The sequence below is a fragment of the Mus caroli genome, unplaced genomic scaffold (genome assembly GCF_978045245.1).
Source record: "Mus caroli unplaced genomic scaffold, Mus_caroli_1 scaffold_4, whole genome shotgun sequence".
NCBI classification, from domain to species: domain Eukaryota; kingdom Metazoa; phylum Chordata; class Mammalia; order Rodentia; family Muridae; genus Mus; species Mus caroli.
In genome coordinates, this window is record NW_028227259.1 from 113,259,339 (window position 1) to 113,280,679 (window position 21,341).

Consider the following 21,341-nt stretch of genomic DNA (forward strand, 5'->3'; position numbering starts at 1 on the left):
ATCATGGTCACAGTTAACTGAATGAAGTCAAGACAGGAACTTGGATGCAGACACTCAATGAGAGCACATGGAATAATGCTGATTATTGACTTCATGTCTGTGCTCTTTATAGTCTTCTTTCTTATAGCCCCCATAACAATTTACCTATATAATTGACATTATATTAGGCAATGCTGTGCTGCCCTACATTATAAGTACTAACATGGTATTTTACTTAAAATTTTTGTATGATTTAGTAGTAGTTTTGTTAAGACAAAGCAAAAGTATCATCTAACACTTTAAAATTACTGAAGATTCAAGAAGGCAATTTATCTTTGTACTTCTGCAGAAAATTAGAATCTAGTCTAACTAAGATAACACAACATTTTGGAAGAAAGATGCATCCTAGCAAGCCTGCACTAGAAGCCAAGATGGAGAAAACCTCCACAACCACCATAACCATTCCCCTGGTGCTGTGGTAGACAGGGAGGAAGGTGATCCAGACACTGCAGAACACCAGCATGCTGAATGTTAGGAATTTGGCTTCATTGAATCTGTCGGGAAGGTTCCTAGCTAAGAAAGCCACCGTGAAGCTCCCCAGAGCCAAGGAACCTAAGTATCCCAGAACAAAGTGAAAGGCAATGACTGAGCCTTTGTTGCAAATAATGATGGTCTTTCCATATTCAGATTGTGTATCTCTGTCAATAAAGGGAGGAGATGTTACCAACCAGATTCCACAGAGAAAAAGTTGGATTAAGGTACAAATGGGAATGACCAAGTTAGGTGCCCCTGATGCCAGCATCCCTCTCATCCTTCTCCCTGGAGTAGTGAGCTTGAAAGCCATGAGCACAGTTATTGTTTTAGCCAACACTGTAGAAATAGCCACTGTGAAAATTACTCCAAATGTGATGCCAGCATCCCTCTCATCCTTCTCCCTGGAGTAGTGAGCTTGAAAGCCATGAGCACAGTTATTGTTTTAGCCAACACTGTAGAAATAGCCACTGTGAAAAATACTCCAAATGTGGTCTGCTGCAGGATGCAGGTGGCCTGGTTGGGATGTCCAATGAAGAGCAATGAGCAGAGAAAACAGAAGACTAGCGAGATGAGCAGGATGTAGCTGAGAATGCGGTTATTGGCCTTCACAATGGGAGTATCCTTGTACTTCACAAAAGTGACTAGTACTAGAACCGTGAGGGCAGAGAGGAACAGGGCCATGCACCCTAGAGTCACCCCCAATGGATCTTCATAAGCCAGGAATGACACAGCTCTTTGAAGGCAGTGGGTTTTCTCTAAGTTGGCATACTTATCATCTGGACACCTCACACACTGTTCCATATCTGCTGGCAAAGAACAATAAACCCTTATAAGATATCCTAATTATGTAGTTAATAATTGTGTGTTTGTGTTATTCAGTGGTTATTTCCACAAATATTTTGGTGTAGACATCTATTCCATTCCTTTTTGCTGTAGGGACAACTAACTTAAGATTTCTCTCTATTAACCTATGCTTTGTGATGGAACAAAACACCATCATAGGGAATGGAACAGCAAAATTTATTTATTAAACAAAAATAATGAAAGATGATGAACATTAGTAAGTATAATCTCAGATTATTCAATTCCTCAAACCATAAATTCACTAATCATTGACAAGTGTAGTGTGGAGACATAATTTTGATGCCAGTTAATGAAATACATTATGTACTTTGTTTTTTTTGAAAGTTGTGTCCTTTGTCTGTATGTACACATATACACCAAAACATACAATCTCATGCAAATATTTACATAAAGGAATATTTTCATTCTTGAAGCTGTATGCCTCATAGGCCTATGCATGTCTCTCCTTTTGTGGGAAGATCTCTTTCTTCCCAAGTGCACATTCCAAACTGCATGGCATGAACGTTATGGATATTCACATTTATCCCCCTTTCCTTAGCTAGGCTTTGATAGATGATAAACACTCTGCCATCCCTTGTTGCAGTCTTGAAATCTTCACTCTTGTTCTAATTATTTGACAGGAAGTGCTTAATCTTTTAAGCCATCTAAGCTCTTAAAATATATTTCACTAAACAACTGTTATGTTGAGCATCGGTTCTTTGTCAGGGACTAATCTGGGTGATGGAAGGAAAGATTGTGGCCTGGTCATGTAGTACAGTTTCTGTGTACAAAGAATCCAAGAAGAATAAATAAATGCATAGATTATGCATAAAATTTTTATTTAAAATTAGTTACACATGTATGTCCTCCTAAACTTTTTCTGTATAATATAAAATCAGTAACTATATTATTGCGAAAGAAATGCAGTTTGTTGAAGATATTGCAAGTTATTTTCTGGTATAAAAGAAGTATTTAACTGATTAAGTTCTGAAACAGAAATTTTAGGAGTCTAGTTTTCATCTAGGTCATATCATATCATATCATATTTCTAGTACAGAAAGAGAAGGCAGTTGAACATCATTTTGCTTCTGCATGCAAGCATGTACCTGTTTCATTGGAAACTTCATTTTCTGGGCACTGATCACAATCAAAGCAACACTCTGCTGTTTCATTCCGATGAATTTTCCTGAATCCAGCAGTACATGTCACACTACACTTGGATGAGGGAACCTGAGCCAATACATAAATATTTTATCATATGTGTGTGTGTATGTGTGTGTGTGTATAGTTCATGTATACATTGTACTTATAATGACCCATAGATTGATATTGAGACCTTAACAGATATGGCTATAAATATTTCTCTGATGACCAGTAATACTTAACAAATTCTGGCACATTATTTCTTGTATTACCCTGCAATGTACTGAATGTCATACAATATTTACTACTTTATGTAATATTTTATATGTAACATTCAGGTTGTATCAATTTAAAATTTTTCCTTTTAAAACTAATCAATCCAAAAGTAATGTTTATGTGGCATCATTTTTTCTCTCATCATTTGTAAAAAAAGAAAAAAAAAAGAACACACAGTTGTATGGAGTGAGAAATTAGGGTAAATCAAGGAAGAGATGTTTAATGAATATGAACAAAATATGTTATATAAGATTCTCATAAAATTAATGAAGTTTTCATAACTTAAAAGAAAATCCGGAACCCCCTATCCCATCCCCATATTCCCCTGACTCGATGAGGGAGCTACCCCAATCACCTGCCCACTCCCCTATAGTACCCTAGCATTCCATTATGCTGGGCCATCAAGTCTCCACAGGAACAGGGTCTTCCCTCCCAGTGATGCCAGATAAGGCAACCCTCCACAGAGGAGTGTAAACTGGGAAGAAGGATAGCATTTGAAATGTAAGTAAGTAAAATAGCTAATAAAATATATAAATTTTAAAAAGATAACTTTGAATCTGGAGAAAAATTTCTGTTAATTAATACATGCTATACTTAATTAGGCTGTAAATATATTCACAACGAATCAGAAAATTTCACACACATACACATATACAGCTATATATTTAATAAATATATTCCTGTATTGTGGATGAATAGGCATGTGGGTGCAATTAAATATGGAATTCAGAGGCCTTTGATCTCTATAACAAAATTTACATGAAGTTGCGAGTCATCATATTTTGGTGCTTGTAACTGAGGATGGTCTTTTGCAAGAGTAGCAATTGGTCTTAACCACAGAGCTATTGCTTCAGTGCCTCATAATTTAAAATTAGATATTCTGAAAAAAATTAAAATTGTGGTATACCCACTGATGTTCCTCCTGTGGCCCAGTCCAAATCTTCAGATATATGAAATTGCTGGCTCCGTGGGAAACAATGTAAATAGCTTCCTATTTTCACTTTTAATCCAAGGCCTTGTGGAAAATTCCAAATGATGAAAATGTCATAATCTGCACACTGATTTTCCCTATGCTTCATGTTCACCAGTTCTCCAACAGGGTTAGTAAATATCCTGGATTTCAGCATGGAAGACACCTAATTGAGATGCTTCATTAGATGTTTACACATGCACATCAGTAAAGGGAATGACAAATTGAGAATTTTCCATACTTTCTTAATGAATTTCAGAAAGACAGCTCTAGTGATGTAATCCTTTGTAGCAAAATACAATATGCCTCATGAATAATTAAAAATTAATATACTTCATATTAACACTTAATGGTAAAATGTGCTAGAAAAATTATTACTAGATCACAAGTAACATATGTGTGTGTGTGTGTGTGTGTGTGTGTGTGTGTCTGTGCATGTTCATTTAAGTAGTCTTTTAAAAAAGAAGCCATGTATGTGCAAAGGAAGGGAAGTCTGAATGTCTGTAAGTTGTGAAAATAAAGGATGACTGTGGGTCTTTCATGTACATAGAGTATTCATATATGAGATATGCATAAACTGAATAAAATGTGCAGTCCTACTCATTTATGATTTCGTAAATATGTGTTAATTTAAATGAATAACTATTAACCACAGTCCATGTACCAATTCTTTTTTTTCCCTGAGGCAGGGTTTCTCTGCATAGCCCTTGTTGTTCTGCAACTCACTCTTTAGGCCATGCTGGCCTCAAACTCAGAAATTTGCCTTCAGCCTCCCAAGTGCTAGGATTAAAGGCATGTGCCACCACTGCCCAGTCCATGTACCAATTCGTGAGAAATTATTCTTAGAAAAATATTCTAGTCTAGTTAGCACTTAGGATTTTATGATAAAACTCTTCGCTCCCATTTTATTTATTTATTTTTTTGATTTTTAATATTTTTATTACATATTTTCCTTAATTACATTTCCAATGCTATCCCAAAAGTCCCCCATAGCGCCCCCCACTTCCCTACCCACCCATTCCCATTCTTTTGGCCCTGGCATTCCCCTATATTGGGGCATATAAAGTTTGCAAGTCCAATGGGCCTCTCTTTCCATTGATGGCCGACTAGACCATCTTTCAATACATATGCAGCTAGAGACAAGAGCTCCGGGGTTCTGGTTAGTACATCATGTTGTTCCAACAATAGGGTTGCAGATCCCTTTAGCTCCTTGGGTACTTTCTCTAGCTTCTCCATTGGGAGCCCTGTGATACATCCAATAGCTGACTGTGAACATCCACTACTGTGTTTGCTAGGCCCTGGCATCGTCTCACAAGAGACAGCTATATTTGGGTCCTTTCAGCAAAATCTTGCTAGTGTATGCAATGGTGTCAGCGTTTAGAAGCTGCTTATGGGATGGATCCCTGGATACGGCAGTCTCTAAATGGTCCATCCTTTCATCACAGCTCCAAACTTTGTCTCTGTAACTCCTTCCCTGGGTGTTCTGTTCCCAATTCTAAGAAGGTGCACAGTGTCCACACTTTGGTCTTCATTCTTCTTGAGTTTCATGCGTTTAGCAAATTGTATCTTATATCTTGGGTATCCTAAGTTTTGGGCTAATATCCACTTATCAGTGAATACATATTGTGTGAGTTCTTTTGTGATTGTGTTACTTCACTCAAGATGATGCCCTCCAGGTCCATCCATTTGGCTAGGAATTTCATAAATTCATTCTTTTTAATAGCTGAGTAGTACTCCATTGTGTAAATGTACCATAATTTCTGTATCCATTCCTCTGTTGAGGGACATCTGGGTTCTTTCCAACTTCTGGCTATTATAAATAGGGCTGCTATGAACATAGTGGAGCATGTGTCCTTTTTACCGGTTGGGACATCTTCTGGATATATGCCCAGGAGAGGTATTGCTGGATCCTCCGGTAGTACTATGTCCAATTTTCTGAGGAACCGCCAGACTGATTTCCAGAGTGGTTGTACAAGCTTGCAATCCCACCAACAATGGAGGAGTGTTCCTCTTTCTCCACATCCTCGCCAGCATCTGCTGTCACCTGAATTTTTGATCTTAGCCATTCTGACTGGTGTGAGGTGGAATCTCAGGGTTGTTTTGATTTGCATTTCCCTGATGATTAAGGATGTTGAACATTTTTTCAGGTGTTTCTCTGCCATTCGGTATTCCTCAGGTGAGAATTCTTTGTTCAGTTCTGAGCCCCATTTTTTAATGGGGTTATTCGACTTTCTGGAGTCCACCTTCTTGAGTTCTTTATATATATTGGATATTAGTCCCTTATCTGATTTAGGATAGGTGAAGATCCTTTCCCAATCTGTTGGTGCTTTTTTTGTCTTATTGATGGTGTCTTTAGCCTTGCAGAAGCTTTGTAGTTTCATGAGGTCCCACTTGTCAATTCTCGATCTTACAGCACAAGCCATTACTGTTCTATTCAGGAATTTTTCCCCTGTGCCCATATCTTCAAGGCTTTTCCCCACTTTCTCCTCTATAAGTTTCAGTGTCTCTGGTTTTATGTGAAGTTCCTTGATCCACTTAGACTTGACCTTAGTACAAGGAGATAGGAATGGATCGATTCGCAATCTTCTACATGTTAACAACCAGTAGTGCCAGCACCATTTGTTGAAAATGCTGTCTTTCTTCCACTGGATGTTTTTAGCTCCCTTGTCGAAGATCAAGTGACCGTAGGTATGTGGGTTCATTTCTGGGTCTTCAATTCTATTCCATTGGTCTATTTGTCTGTCACTATACCAGTACCATGCAGTTTTTATCACAATTGCTCTGTAGTAGAGCTTTAGGTCCGGCATGGTGATTCCACCAGAGGTTCTTTTATCCTTGAGAAGAGTTTTTGCTATCCTAGTTTTTTTGTTATTCCAGATGAATTTGCAGATTGCACTTTCTAATTCGTTGAAGAATTGATTTGGAATTTTGATGGGGATTGCATTGAATCTGTAGATTGCTTTTGGCAAGATAGCCATTTTTACAATGTTGATCCTGCCAATGCATGAGCATGGGAGATCTTTCCATCTTCTGAGATCTTCTATAATTTCTTTCTTCAGAGACTTGAAGTTTTTATTATACAGATCTTTCACTTCCTTAGTTAGAGTCACGCCAAGATATTTAATATTATTTGTGACTATTGAGAAGGGTGTTGTTTCCCTAATTTCTTTCTCAGCCTGTTTATTCTTTGTGTAGAGAAAGGCCATTGATTTGTTTGAGTTAATTTTATATCCAGCTACTTCACTGAAGCTGTTTATCAGGCTTAGGAGTTCTCTGGTGGAATTTTTAGGGTCACTTATATATACTATCATATCATCTGCAAAAAGTGATATTTTTACTTCATCTTTTCCAATTTGTATCCCTTTGATCTCCTTTTGTTGTCGAATTGCTCTGGCTAGGACTTCAAGTACAATGTTGAATAGGTATGGAGAAAGTGGACAGCCTTGTCTAGTCCCTGATTTTAGAGGGATTGCTTCAAGCTTCTCACCATTTACTTTGATGTTGGCTACTGGTTTGCTGTAGATTGCTTTTATCATGTTTAGGTATGGGCCTTGAATTCCTGATCTTTCCAAGACTTTTATCATGAATGGTTGTTGGGTCTTGTCAAATGCTTTTTCCGAATCTAACGAGATGACCATGTGGTTTTTGTCTTTGAGTTTGTTTATATACTGGATTACGTTGATGGATTTCCATATATTGAACCATCCCTGCATCCCTGGGATGAAACCTACTTGCTCAGGATGGATGATTGTTTTGATGTGTTCTTGGATTCGGTTAGCAAGAACTTTATTGAGGATTTTTGCATCAATATTCATAAGGGATATTGGTCTGAAGTTTTCTATCTTTGTTGGGTCTTTTTGTGGTTTAGGTATCAGAGTAATTGTGGCTTCATAGAATGAGTTGGGTAGAGTACCTTCTGTTTCTATTTTGTGGAATAGTTTGTGAAGAACTGGGATTATTAGATCTTCTTTGAAGGTCTGATAGAACTCTGCACTAAACCCATCTGGTCCTGGGCTTTTTGTAGTTGGGAGACTATTAATGACTGCTCCTATTTCTTTGGGGTATATAGGGCTGTTTAGATCATTAACCTGATCTTGATTCAACTTTGGTACCTGGTATCTGTCTAGGAACTTCTTCATTTCATCCAGGTTCTCCAGTTTTGTTGAGTATAGCCTTTGGTAGAAGGATCTGATGGTGTTTTGGATGTCTTCAGGATCTGTTGTTATGTCTCCTTTTTCATTTCTGATTTTGTTAATTAGGATGCTTTCCCTGTGCCCTCTAGTGAGTCTGGCTAAGGGTTTATCTATCTTGTTGATTTTCTCAAAGAACCAGCTCCTTGATTGGTTGATTCTTTGAATAGTTTTTCTTGTTTCCACTTGGTTGATTTCACCCCTGAGTTTGATTATTTCCTGCCGTCTACTCCTCTTGGGTGAATTTGCTTCCTTTTGTTCTAGTGCTTTTAGGTGTGTTGTCAAGCTGCTAATGTGTGCTCTCTCTAATTTCCTTTTGGAGGCACTCAGAGCTATGAGTTTTCCTCTTAGAAATGCTTTCATTGCGTCCCATAAGTTTGGGTATGTTGTGGCTTCATTTTCATTGAACTCTAAAAAGTCCTTAATTTCTTTCTTTATTCCTTCCTTGACCAAGGTATCATTGAGAAGAGTGTTGTTCAGTTTCCACGTGAAGGTTGGCTTTCTATTATTTATTTTGTTATTGAAGATCAGCTTTAGTCCATGGTGATCTGATAGGATGCATGGGACAATTTCAATATTTTTGTATCTGTTGAGGCCTGTTTTGTGACCAATTATGTGGTCAATTTTGGAGAAGGTGCCATGAGGTGCTGAGAAGAAGGTATATCCTTTTGTTTTAGGATAGAATGTTCTGTAGATATCTGCCAGTTCCATTTGATTCATAATTTCTCTTAGTTTCACTGTGTCCCTGTTTAGTTTCTGTTTCCATGATCTGTCCATTGGTGAAAGTGGTGTGTTGAAGTCTCCCACTATTATTGTATGAGGTGCAATGTGTGCTTTGAGATTTACTAAAGTTTCTTTAATGAATGTGGCTGCCTTTGTATTTGGAGCATAGATATTCATGATTGATAGTTCCTCTTGGAGGATTTTACCTTTGATGAGTATGAAGTGTCCCTCCCTGTCTCTTTTAATGACTTTGGGTTGGAAGTCAATCTTATCAGATATTAGAATGGCTACTCCAGCTTGTTTCTTCATACCATTTGCTTGGAAAATTGTTTTCCAGCCTTTCATTCTGAGGTAGTGTCTATCTTTTTCTCTGAGATGAGTTTCCTGTAAGCAGCAAAATGTTGGGTCTTGTTTGTGTAGCCAGTTTGTTAGTCTATGTCTTTTTATCGGGGAGTTGAGTCCATTGATATTAAGAGATATTAAGGAAAAGTAATTGTTGTTTCCTGTTATTTTTGTTGTTAAAGTTGGCATTCTGTTCTTGTGGCTGTCTTCTTTTAGGTTTGTTGAGGGATTACCTTCTTGTTGTTTCTAGGGCGTGGTTCCTGTCCTTGTATTGGTTTTTTTCTGTTATTATCCTTTGAAGGGCTGGATTCGTGGAGAGATAATGTGTGAATTTGGTTTTGTCGTGGAATACTTTGGTTTCTCCATCTATGTTAATTGAGAGTTTGGCTGGGTATAGTAGCCTGGGCTGGAATTTGTGTTCTTTTAGTGTCTGTATAACATCCGTCCAGGATCTTCTGGCTTTCCTAGTCTCTGGTGAAAAATCTGGTGTAATTCTGATAGGCTTGCCTTTATATGTTACTTGGCCTTTTTCTCTTACTGCTTTTAGTATTCTATCTTTATTTAGAGCATTTGTTGTTCTGATTATTATGTGTCGGGAGGTATTTCTTTTCTGGTCCAGTCTATTTGGAGTTCTGTAGGCTTCTTGTATGTTCATGGGCATCTCTTTCTTTAGATTTGGGAAGTTTTCTTCTATAATTTTGTTGAAGATGTTTGCTGGTCCTTTGAGTTGAAAATCTTCATTCTCATCCACTCCTATTATCCCTAGGTTTGGTCTTCTCATTGTGTCCTGTATTTCTTGGATGTTTTGAGTTAGGATCTTTTTGATTTTACATTTTCCTTGATTGTTGTGCCGATGTTATCTATGGAATCTTCTGCACCTGAGATTCTCTCTTCCATCTCTTGTATTCTGTTGCTGATGCTCATATCTATGGTTCCAGATTTCTTTCCTAGGTTTTCTATCTCCAGTGTTGCCTCATTTTGGGTTTTCTTTATTGTGTCTACTTCCCTTTTTAGGTCTAGTATGGTTTTGTTCATTTCCATCATCTGTTTGGATGTGTTTTCCTGTTTTTCTTTAAGGACTTCTACCTGTTTGATTGTGTTATCCTGTTTTTCTTTAAGGACTTCTACCTGTTTGATTGTGTTATCCTGTTTTTCTTTAAGGACATGTAACTCTTTAGCCATGTTCTCCTGTAATTCTTTAAGTGAGTTATTAAAGTCCTTCTTGATGTCCTCTACCATCATCATGAGATATGCTTTTAGATCCGTGTCTAGCTTTTCCGGTGTGTTGGGGTGCCCTGGACTGGGCGAAGTGGGGGTGCTGGGTTCTGATGATGGTGAGTGGTCTTGGTTTCTGTTAGTAAGATTATTACATTTACCTTTCGCCATCTGGTAATCTCTGGGGTTAGTTGTTATCGTTGTCACTGTTTAAAGATTGGAGCAGAAGCTGTGTTCCACTCCCCAGCAGTCTCAAAATCCTGTGGCGGGGGTCGTGGGTAGCTGGCGGTACCCCGGTGCTGGTCCAGCCAGAAGAGGCCTGTGGTCCTACTCAGGCCGGTTTTCTGCTTCCCTAACTAATGCAGTCTCTGGTCCCGCGTGCAATTGGATTGGAGCAGAAGCTGTGTTCCACTCACCAGAAGTCTTAAGATCCTGTGGCGGGTGTTGTGGGTAGCTGGCGAGTGTCAGCCGACCCTGCGCCCTAGCTACCCCGGTGCTTTTCTGACCGGAAGAGGCTTGTGGCCCTACATAGGCCGGATTTCTGCCTCCCCAACCAAAGCAGTCTCAGGTCCCGCGTGATTGGACTGGAGCAGAAGCTGTGTTCCACTCACCAGCAGTCTCAAAATCCTGTGGCGGGGGTCGTGGGTAGCTGGCGGGTGTCAGGCGACCCTGCGCTCAAGCTACCTCTGTGCTGATCCGGCCGGATGAGGCCTGTGGCCCTACTCAGGCCGGTTTCTGCTTCCCTAACTAATGCAGTCTCAGGTCCCGCACGCAATTGGATTGGAGCAGAAGCTGTGTTCCACTCACCAGAAGTCTTAAGATCCTGTGGCGGGTGTTGTGGGTAGCTGGCGAGTGTCAGCCGAACCTGCGCCCTAGCTGCCCCAGTGCTTTTCTGACAGGAAGAGGCTTGTGGCCCTATGTAGGCCGGATTTCTCTCTCCCCCACCAGAGCAGTCTCAGGTCCCGCGTGATTGGACTGGAGCAGAAGCTGTGTTCCACTCACCAGCAGTCCCAAAATCCTGTGGCGGGGGTCGTGGGTACCTGGCGGGTGTCAGGCAACCCTGCGCTCTAGCTACCCCGGCGCTGATCCGGCTGGATGAGGCCTGTGGCCCTACTCAGGCCGGTTTCTCAGCTCCCATTTTAAAATTTGATGAAATGTTGAGACACGTTTTCACAAAACTCTGACATTATATAAAAATGTATTGTCTCCTATCAAATGTGATCCTTGTGCATGATATTTATCCATGTTAAAGATTCATTAGCGAGATTTGCAGTGTAGAAAATTTTACATTTAGAGAATTATCTCTAACAAATATACAGTTGTTTCTCTGGGTCCATTTAAAAGATCCCATTGATATATCTAAATATAAGGAAATGTAAGAAACTTTACCTGCTGACAGTCAGTGAACATTCCTTTGGGTACTTCTGTTTGCTGAGATTCTACTTGTTGAAGAATGAGTTCATGGTAGGTATGGGCCACAGCATACACAGCATTATACAGATTGTAACCTTCCTCACTCAGGACCATATCAAAATTGTGCCATGCTGTCCATTCCAATGTGTTGTTGAATGTAAAATAATCCTTTTTACTGCTGTTCTTAGAGATGGAACAATTAAAAGAATTCCACCCCAGTCTAGACTCAGAAATGTTTACTGGGTATTTCTCACTGTTCATTGTTTGCAAGAAATTCCTAAATTTAACAATTTCACCTACGTGGTGTGCAAAAGTAATAGTCCCATGAAAGAAATCAAAGCTGAAATCTTTTTTATTTGTGATGACATCCCATTGAGAGGTTGTGATCCAGATTCTCCTTACACCTAAATCTTCCCACCTTCTAAAGCTGACTTCTAGGGTAGAGTTCATTTCACCATAAATGATAACAACCTTTGCTGTTGATTCCATAATTTGTTTGTCATATATCGTAGCCCTTGTCATGTATATCTGCATGTTTTTTGGGATCATATTAACAAAAGCTAAACAGATTCCATGTCTTTGCATTTCTTCTCTCAAGTCTGAGAGAAACTGAATACCTTGGTCATCATCTGAGATGACCAGTCCTATCCATGTCCATCTAAAATGAATCATCAAGGAGACCATGGCATGAGACAAGTGTGTGTCCTTGGTGGCTACCTGATGGACATAGGGAAACTGATCATGGTCCCTGAGGTCAGGATTAAATGGTCCAAAGAAAAGCTAAAGGATGCAGAAGAGAGAATGAGACACCCACATGAGAGATATGATTGTTAGAATGTTTTGACTCATACACATGTAATGTTATTCACTTTTCAGAACTCCCTTTAAAGATCCTAAGATTACACTATAAATATCATGTAGTATTCCTATAGGGTCTGGAGTTTTCCTGAGAAGTCTGAATGTCCTGGAGTAGAAAACAGTTTTGTCTGTTTTCCCAGTACATCTATGATCTGATTATGTAACTCTTTATTATGTATGTGTGTTTGTGTGTGTGTGTGTGTGTGTGTATAAAAGAACATTCATAAATGCATGCTGTGTAAGTTTTCTTGCAGGCACATGTAAATGGAATTTAAAAGTGTTCACTTGGGCTGAGAGATGGCTCAGTGGTTAAGAGCACTGACTGCTATTGCAGAGGTCCTAAGTTCAATTCCCAGGGCCCACAAGGTTGCTCACAACCATCTGTAATGGGATCTGATGCCCTCTTCTAGTCATTTTGAAGGTAGAGACAATGTACTCACACACATTAAATAAATAAATCTTTAAAAAAAGTTTTTTAACTCATCCAGTGTCACAAATTCTTACCTTTGGTGTCCTAGACTGAATTGACAGTTTTAATGATGTTTTCCATGATGGTCCTGTAAGGTCTATGTAACAGTCTGGTGATATACAGTAATAACTAATAAATTTCACATTAATAGTTTTTTGTGAATAATTTTTATGCAGAACTCCCCATTCATCTTCACACTGACCACCAAAAAGCCAGACTATCAAAGACATGTTGGGTAAAAGATAAGGATTCTTGTTGATTTCATCAGTAGCAAAAAAACAATACCAGAAAAAACTCATATCTTCTTGCAGGTATTCTAAAACAAGGCATAATGATGATTAAGGAAGATGTTTGAAATATAAAATTTCAATTGCAGTGAAGTTTGTAATATAAGAGATGTTACATTTCTGTCTAAATGTATTGAAATAAGCCTCATAAATTATAGAACTTTAGAGTTGTATACAATTTAATAATTCATATACATAGGCACTATGATATGATAAGTTTGGTATTTGTGAAAATTGATAAACATTGTTTTACCTCTGAATGGTAACCTTGAACTAGATTTCAGTCCTATTGATGAGACTATTATAAAATAATCTTGGATTTGTAATTCCACAGGCACATATAAAAAAACATTACTTAAACCACATATGATGCACATAATACATTATCCTTAAATTTTTTTATTTAAATGCCTTTAATACTATGGAAAGCCAGAGTACTGCCATGTGAGCAATGAGTATTGCCAAGGTCAGAGATTAGTGTGTATAGCCAAGACCATGAGAGCAGTGTGTGTAGCCAAGACCATGAGAGCAGTGTGAGTAGCCAAGGCCTTGAGGGCAGTGTGTTCAGCCAAGAGGAACTCTTATCTATGTTTCATCTGTAGAGGAACTTTCTGAAGAAGAGGTTTGTTTGTTGAAGTGCTTATAAGTTGGAGCTGCAGAAATAAACTTTGAGCCTTGATCAGAACACTGTCTTTGCTCCATGCTTCTCTTTCCCCTAACTCTTTTCATTTCCAGCCCTCCTTTTCTGGTGAGCCCTGCTCTACTGTAAGCCGCTGGGTACAGGTGGCACCCGAACAGGGACCTAAAAATGGAGGACTTGCTGAGAAAAGCTGCTTCTTTTGGAGCATCCACAGAACAAATTGAAAGTAAAGGGTAATTCCAAGTACAGGTAAGTAATTATATGTGCTGATCGATGGGCTATTAAGAACTGTACTCCAAGGAAACAATTGGGCTGTGATGGTGCTTATCCAAAGCTGACTCACCTAGGATAGTAGCCATGAAATGAGACAGGGCAGTACAAAGAAAGGGTTCATTTGCAGCCTGAAAGAGCTGCTTCAAGCAAGAGGAGCAGGGTTTAAAAAACAGATATTGGAAAAATGATTAATCCAGGTGGACTCATGCTGTCCATAGTTCCCAGAGGAGAGTTTAGATAAGGATACCTGGGAGAAAGTTGGAGAAGTCCTAAGGATCACCCAGGCAAATCCCATTACCCTTTGCCTCTGTATGATTTAAAAGATGCCATTGATTACAATAGGGACAGGGAAAGTTCACAAGCATTGGTCTTTACCCAAGAACAGCTGGTGGAATTTAATGAAAGAATTAATTAGACAAGCTGAGGAAGAATTGGGAAGTTAAAAAAGCAGGGTGCGCCACTGTGTCTTCTGTCCCTTTTCTAGCAGAATTCCTAGAAGAAGGAGAGGAAGACTTAGACCATAAACAGGAGAGAGAGAGAATGGGTTTCAGAAAAGCTGTTGTCCCTCCTGTACTGGACACTTTAGTAAAAGAGAAGGAAAATGAACATAAGCTCTTTCAGAGCTCTGATGGGGACAGGAGGAAGTCAGGATACATCCCACTTCCTCTATGGCTCTTACTGGAGAAATCCTTAGTTCTGGTTCTGGTTCTCTTAGGTAGCATATGCTTTGGTGGCACATTTAGTTCTCTTCCCTCTCTATTTTGTCCTTGATATGCGAATATGTCCATGTCTGTCAGTTTATGTCTGAGTTTTCATTTTTTTTTGCTTGCTTATTTCTCTGTTTCATGTTGAAAGGAAAAATGGTTAAAACTTTATCTGCTGGCTGTTTATGCCTTGATTTAATTTTAATTTGTTAAAAGAAAAAAGCAATCTCAATTTGCACAACAAAAACTGATAGGTTACCGTGCACCTGTAGCTGGGATTCAGGCACATCTAAAGAAGACCTGCTATGGGCTGATTGCCTGCACTAGCTGCTCTGAAAGGGACTAGAAGCTCTTCAGCCTTTATGGTAAGGGAGCTGTTGGCTGTTTTTCCTAGATAAATCTCTGTGATTGTGTTTATTGGGTTTAGCAGGTGACAAGGTGATCCTCTGTTGAAATTACAGCTAGAAAAAATAAGAAATTTTTGTCTAGCCTAAATATAGAAGATGTGTGTAGACACTTTATTTTTTTCCTGACTGGTTTAAAAATGTAAATATGTTCTGCATGTTTTGGTTATAGAGTATTGGCTTATAAGGTATTGGGTATGATTAAAAGTTTGTAAACTGGTAATAGAAAGTTAGTTTAAAATGGGTAAATCAAGGTTGTAGTCATTCTAAACAACAACACGTGGTATGAGCCAACCCATGGAGACAGGTCTCCAAGTTGGGATAATATTTTATGTAATTCTTATCCTAGATACTAGGCTTATAAAAGATAGGATTTAAAACAATGTCTCTTTAATGATGTATTAAAAGCTGCACCAACTAGAGGGCACAGGGAAAGCATTCTAATTAACAAAATCAGAAATGAAAAAGGAGACATAACAACAGATCCTGAAGACATCCAAAACACCATCAGATCCTTCTACAAAAGGCTATACTCAACAAAACTGGAGAACCTGGATGAAATGGAGAAGTTCCTAGACAGATACCAGGCACCAAAGTTGAATTAAGATCAGGTTAATGATCTAAACAGCCCTATATCCCCCAAAGAAATAGAAGCAGTCATTAATAGTTTCCCAACCAAAAAAAGCCCAGGACCAGATGGGTTTAGTGCAGAGTTCTATCAGACCTTCAAAGAAGATCTAATAATCCCAGTTCTTCACAAACTATTCCACAAAATAGAAACAGAAGGTACTCTACCCAACTCATTCTATGAAGCCACAATTACTCTGATACCTAAACCACAAAAAGACCCAACAAAGATAGAAAACTTCACACCAATATCCCTTATGAATATTGATGCAAAAATACTCAATAAAGTTCTTGCTAACCGAATCAGAGAACACATCAAAACAATCATCCATCCTGACCAAATAGGTTTCATCCCAGGGATGCAGGGATGGTTCAATATACTGAAATCCATCAACGTAATCCAGTATATAAACAAACTCAAAGACAAAAACCACATGATCATCTCATTAGATGCGGAAAAAGCATTTGACAAGATCCAACACCCATTCATGATAAAAGTCTTGAAAAGATCAGGAATTCAAGGCCCATACCTAAACATGATAAAAGCAATCTACAGCAAACCAGTAGCCAACATCAAAGTAAATGGTGAGAAGCTTGAAGCAATCCCACTAAAATCAGGGACTAGACAAGGCTGTCCACTTTCTCCATACCTATTCAACATTGTACTTGATGTGCTAGCCAGAGCAATTCGACAACAAAAGGAGATCAAAGGGATACAAATTGGAAAAGATGAAGTAAAAATATCACTTTTTGCAGATGATATGATAGTATATATAAGTGACCCTAAAAGTTCCACCAGAGAACTCCTAAACCTGATAAACAGCTTCGGTGAAGTAGCTGGATATAAAATTAACTCAAACAAATCAATGGCCTTTCTCTACACAAAGAATAAACAGGCTGAGAAAGAAATTAGGGAAACAACACCCTTCTCAATAGTCACAAATAATATAAAATATCTTGGCGTGACTCTAAGTAAGGAAGTGAAAGATCTGTATAATAAAAACTTCAAGTCTCTGAAGAAAGAAATTATAGAAGATCTCAGAAGATGGAAAGATCTCCCATGCTCATGCATTGGCAGGATCAACATTGTAAAAATGGCTATCTTTCCAAAAGCAATCTACAGATTCAATGCAATCCCCATCAAAATTCCAAATCAATTCTTCAACGAATTAGAAAGTGCAATCTGCAAATTCATCTGGAATAACAAAAAAACCTAGGATAGCAAAAACTCTTCTCAAGGATAAAAGAACCTCTGGTGGAATCACCATGCCGGACCTAAAGCTTTACTACAGAGCAACTGTGATCAAAACTGCGTGGTACTGGTATAGTGACAGACAAGTAGAACAATGGAATAGAATTGAAGACCCAGAAATGAACCCACACACCTATAGTCACTTGATATTTGACAAGGGAGCTAAAACCATCCAGTGGAAGAAACACAACACTTTCAACAAATGGTGCTGGCACAACTGTTTGTTATCATGTAGAAGAATGCGAATCGATCCATTCCTATCTCCTTGTACTAAGGTCAAGTCTACGTGGATCAAGGAATTTCACATAAAACCAGAGACACTGAAACTTATAGAGGAGAAAGTGGGGAAAAGCCTTGAAAATATGGGCACAGGGGAAAATTCTTGAATAGAACAGCAATGGCTTGTGCTGTAAGATCGAGAATTGACAAGTGGGACCTCATGAAACTGCAAAGCTTCTGCAAAGCAAAAGACGCCATCAATAAGACAAAAAAACCACCAAGAGATTGGGAAAGGATCTTTACCTATCCTAAATCAGATAAGGGACTAATATCCAATATATATAAAGAACTCAAGTAGGTGGACTCCAGAAAATCAAATAACCCCATTAAAAAATGTGGCTCAGAACTGAACAAAGAATTCTCACCTGAGGAATACCGAAAGGCAGAGAAGCACCTGAAAAAATGTTCAACATCCTTAACCATCAGGGAAATGCAAATCAAAACAATCCTGAGATTCCACCTTACACCAGGCAGAATGGCTAAGATCAAAAATTCAGTTGACAGCAGATGCTGGCGAGGATGTGGAGAAAGAGGAACACTCCTCCATTGTTGGTGGGATTGCAAGCTTGTACAACCACTCTGGAAATCAGTCTGGTGGTTCCTCAGAAAATTGGACATAGTACTACCAGAGGATCCAGCAATACCCCTCCTGGGCATATATCCAGAAGATGTTCCAACCAGTAAGAAGGACACATGCTCCACTATGTTCATAGCAGCCTTATTCATAATAGCCAGAAGCTGGAAAGAACCCAGATGCCCCTCAACAGAGGAATGGATACAGAAAATATGGTACATTTAAACAATGGAGTACTACTCAGCTATTAAAAAGAATGAATTTATGAAATTCCTAGCCAAATGGATGGACCTGGAGGGCATCATCTTGAGTGAGGTAACACAATCACAAAGGAACTCACGCAATATTTATTCACTGATAAGTGGATATTAGCCCAAAACTTAGGATACCCAAGATATAAGATACAATTTGCTAAACGCATGAAACTCAAGAAGAATGAAGACCAAAGTGTGGACACTGTGCCCCTTCTTAGAATTGGGAACAAAACACCCATGGAAGGAGTTACAGAGACAAAGTTTGGAGCTGTGATGAAAGGATGGACCATCTAGAGACTGCCATATACAGGGATCCATCCCATTATCAGCTTCCAAACGCTGACACCATTGCATACACTAGCAAGATTTTGCTGAAAGGACCCAGATATAGCTGTCTCTTGTGAGACTATGCCGGGCCTAGCAAACACGGAAGTGGATGCTCACAGTCAGCTATTGGATGGATCACAGGGCTCCAAATGGAGAAGTTAGAGAAAGTATCCAAGGAGCTAAAGGGATCTGCAACCCTATAGTTGGAACAACATGATGAACTAACCAGTACCCTGTGACTCTTGTCTCTAGCTGCATATGTATCGAAAGATGGCCTAGTCGGCCATCACTGGAAAGAGAGGCCCATTGGACTTGCAAACTTTATATGCCCCAATACAGGGGAATGCCAGGGCCAAAAGAATGGGAATGGGTGGGTAGGGAATTTGGGGGGGGGAGTATGGGGGACTTTTGGGATAGCATTGGAAATGTAATTGAGGAAAATATGTAATAAAAAAAAGAAAAAAAAGCTGCACCATTATGTATTCATACATAAGATGTATTTTGTTTAAATTTATTTATCCATTTCAAAGTATACAAAATGATACAATATACCATATAACCAGAATATTATCCTTTCGGCTTTTTATACATCAATTTAATATTACCTTTTAGTGTGTTGTTACTATGTCAATTTCATAAAAAAATGGTATCAAATTTCTCTTAACATTTCAGTCTTCCTAATTCTATGAGATCCTTTTAGTGATGTCTGAGTACAATATCTTCTCTTCATATGATATGTCCTCATCTGCCCCAGCACAGTTGGCACTTTATCTGTTAGTATTAGCAGCTACCCCTCATTAGGAGTAAAAATACCAAACATGCTCATTTGTATTTTTCAATTGAGAGTTTGGAGGTAAGTTTTTCTTTCTAAATCTGAAACATGTATTGAAAGAGTTCACATATTTGTAATTATAAACTTTATTATGGCTTATAAAAGGGTCACCAATGAGAATCTTCACTATTTTTCAATGAGGTGTGGGATAATACAGGATACATCAGAAATGAATTTCCTACTGATCTACACAGAAGTATAATAATGTGAAGCCACCATCACTATCCAAGTATACACAGTTTACTGTGCCTAACAATTGGAAAATGTATTCTTTAAATCCCAAAGACATGAAAACTGAATAAGAGATGGGATGAGAGTGAGAGACAGAAAAGCACAGGAAACTTTGGTTCATGAAAAAAGGAGGTCACAGGCACATTGGCTAATTCAAAGGTGAGTGGTTTCAACACTCCTTCCCTCATGATCTGCAGCCACCAATGAAAACATCTCTCACTTGGGATCTCAGAACTAAGTAGCCACCTTGAGAACAGCTTCTCATCCACAGGAAGTCCATTTGTTCTCCTAGATTTTCTCCCATGTTATTTCAATACTTATTCAATAATTAATAGAAATATTGGCCATCTCTCTGAAACCGATAATAAGTCTAACATGTGACTGGACATTTGTACAATTGGACAAAAAGGTTATTCTGGTAACAGAATATGAAGCCTGGCAGTCTTTTTCTACATTCAATGACAACTCCAAAATGACAGGAGGTTCGGGGCTCATTTAAACACCATTTTAAAAAGCAAAGTATATGTATATTCAAAAAATATATGTATATATGTATGCACACTTATATATATACATATATATATACACATACATGTGTACACATATAATGTTATACATGTAATCAGGTATAGTAGACCCACACATACAGAAATATTGCATTGTATGAATTTATGCCCAACTGGTTTGGAGGCCAAAATTAGATACCCTTTTCATGACAGCATTTAGATGCATGTTCATACTGGAATCACTGGCAGACAATAGGATACAGGCAATGATGCAGTCTCTTTATGTATAGCTTTTGCCAAAGGTGTGAATTGTGAATTCAAGGCAGATGAAGAGACATCTTTCACCATATGATTTCTAAAAATACTCAACAGATAGTCTCCAGTCTCTCTCATTGTCTGGCACTGTGAACTGGAATCCATTGTAGTAAAGCTAAACTAAACTGTGACACATTTGAAAGTATTAAAATAGTGATTGATGTTATAATTAATTTTCAGTGTTTCATAAAGTACACGAGAAAGAAGAGGACAGAACCTCACAGTTGGTGTACACAGCTAAATATTTCTAATACATAACATTGAAATAGGAACTAAAGTTAATGACTTACCTGAAATCAACAATATTATAAAAATTGATTTCAGTACTTTCATCGTATGTCCAAAGGAAAACATTACAGTCACTTCTCAAATCTCCATCATTTTCTTCATTATTCTTTATCCTCCAAAAGCAAATGGGTTCAGTTACATGGCAGAAGATGAGAGAAAACTTCAGGAGGCAAAAGGAAATAGTGAAAGTACGCAGCTTCTTCATGTCTGCTAGGATCTAAGATGGAGCAATTGAGAAATCCGTTTCTTCTGCAGACAAACATCACACACATACACATACACCTGTGTGTCTCTTTTAAGGATACTGCACTCAGAAGATCCACTTAATTATATTCAACAGTTCCTTTCCATTCATTCTATGTCATGCTCCCTGGATACATTGGGAAAATTTTGGCCTCAAGCTCTACATCTGAGATCTGAAAACTTTTGATCAAATCTTTTTTGAAAACATGTTATGATGATCATGTGTTCCATCCTCGGGTGCCATGATTTCATTCATATCCATGACATAATTTTTCCCAGGGATAATCTTCCCCTGGAAAGCTTGGACCAAATCATGTCAACAGCCATATGTATAAACACTAAGGATTTTA

At 38.5% G+C, this 21,341-nt stretch overlaps 1 protein-coding gene across 1 annotated transcript; it reads right to left on the reverse strand.

The window, feature by feature from the left end:
• Positions 1–295: 295 nt before the first annotated feature.
• On the reverse strand, positions 296–20,953 carry LOC147005324 (vomeronasal type-2 receptor 116-like). The gene is given in 8 exon segments (XM_085836314.1): positions 296–884; positions 1,001–1,319; positions 2,463–2,586; positions 3,687–3,911; positions 11,605–12,408; positions 12,991–13,233; positions 13,235–13,271; positions 20,751–20,953. Coding segments are annotated over 8 exon segments (2,544 nt in total).
• Between the last annotated feature and the right edge of the window lie 388 nt (positions 20,954–21,341).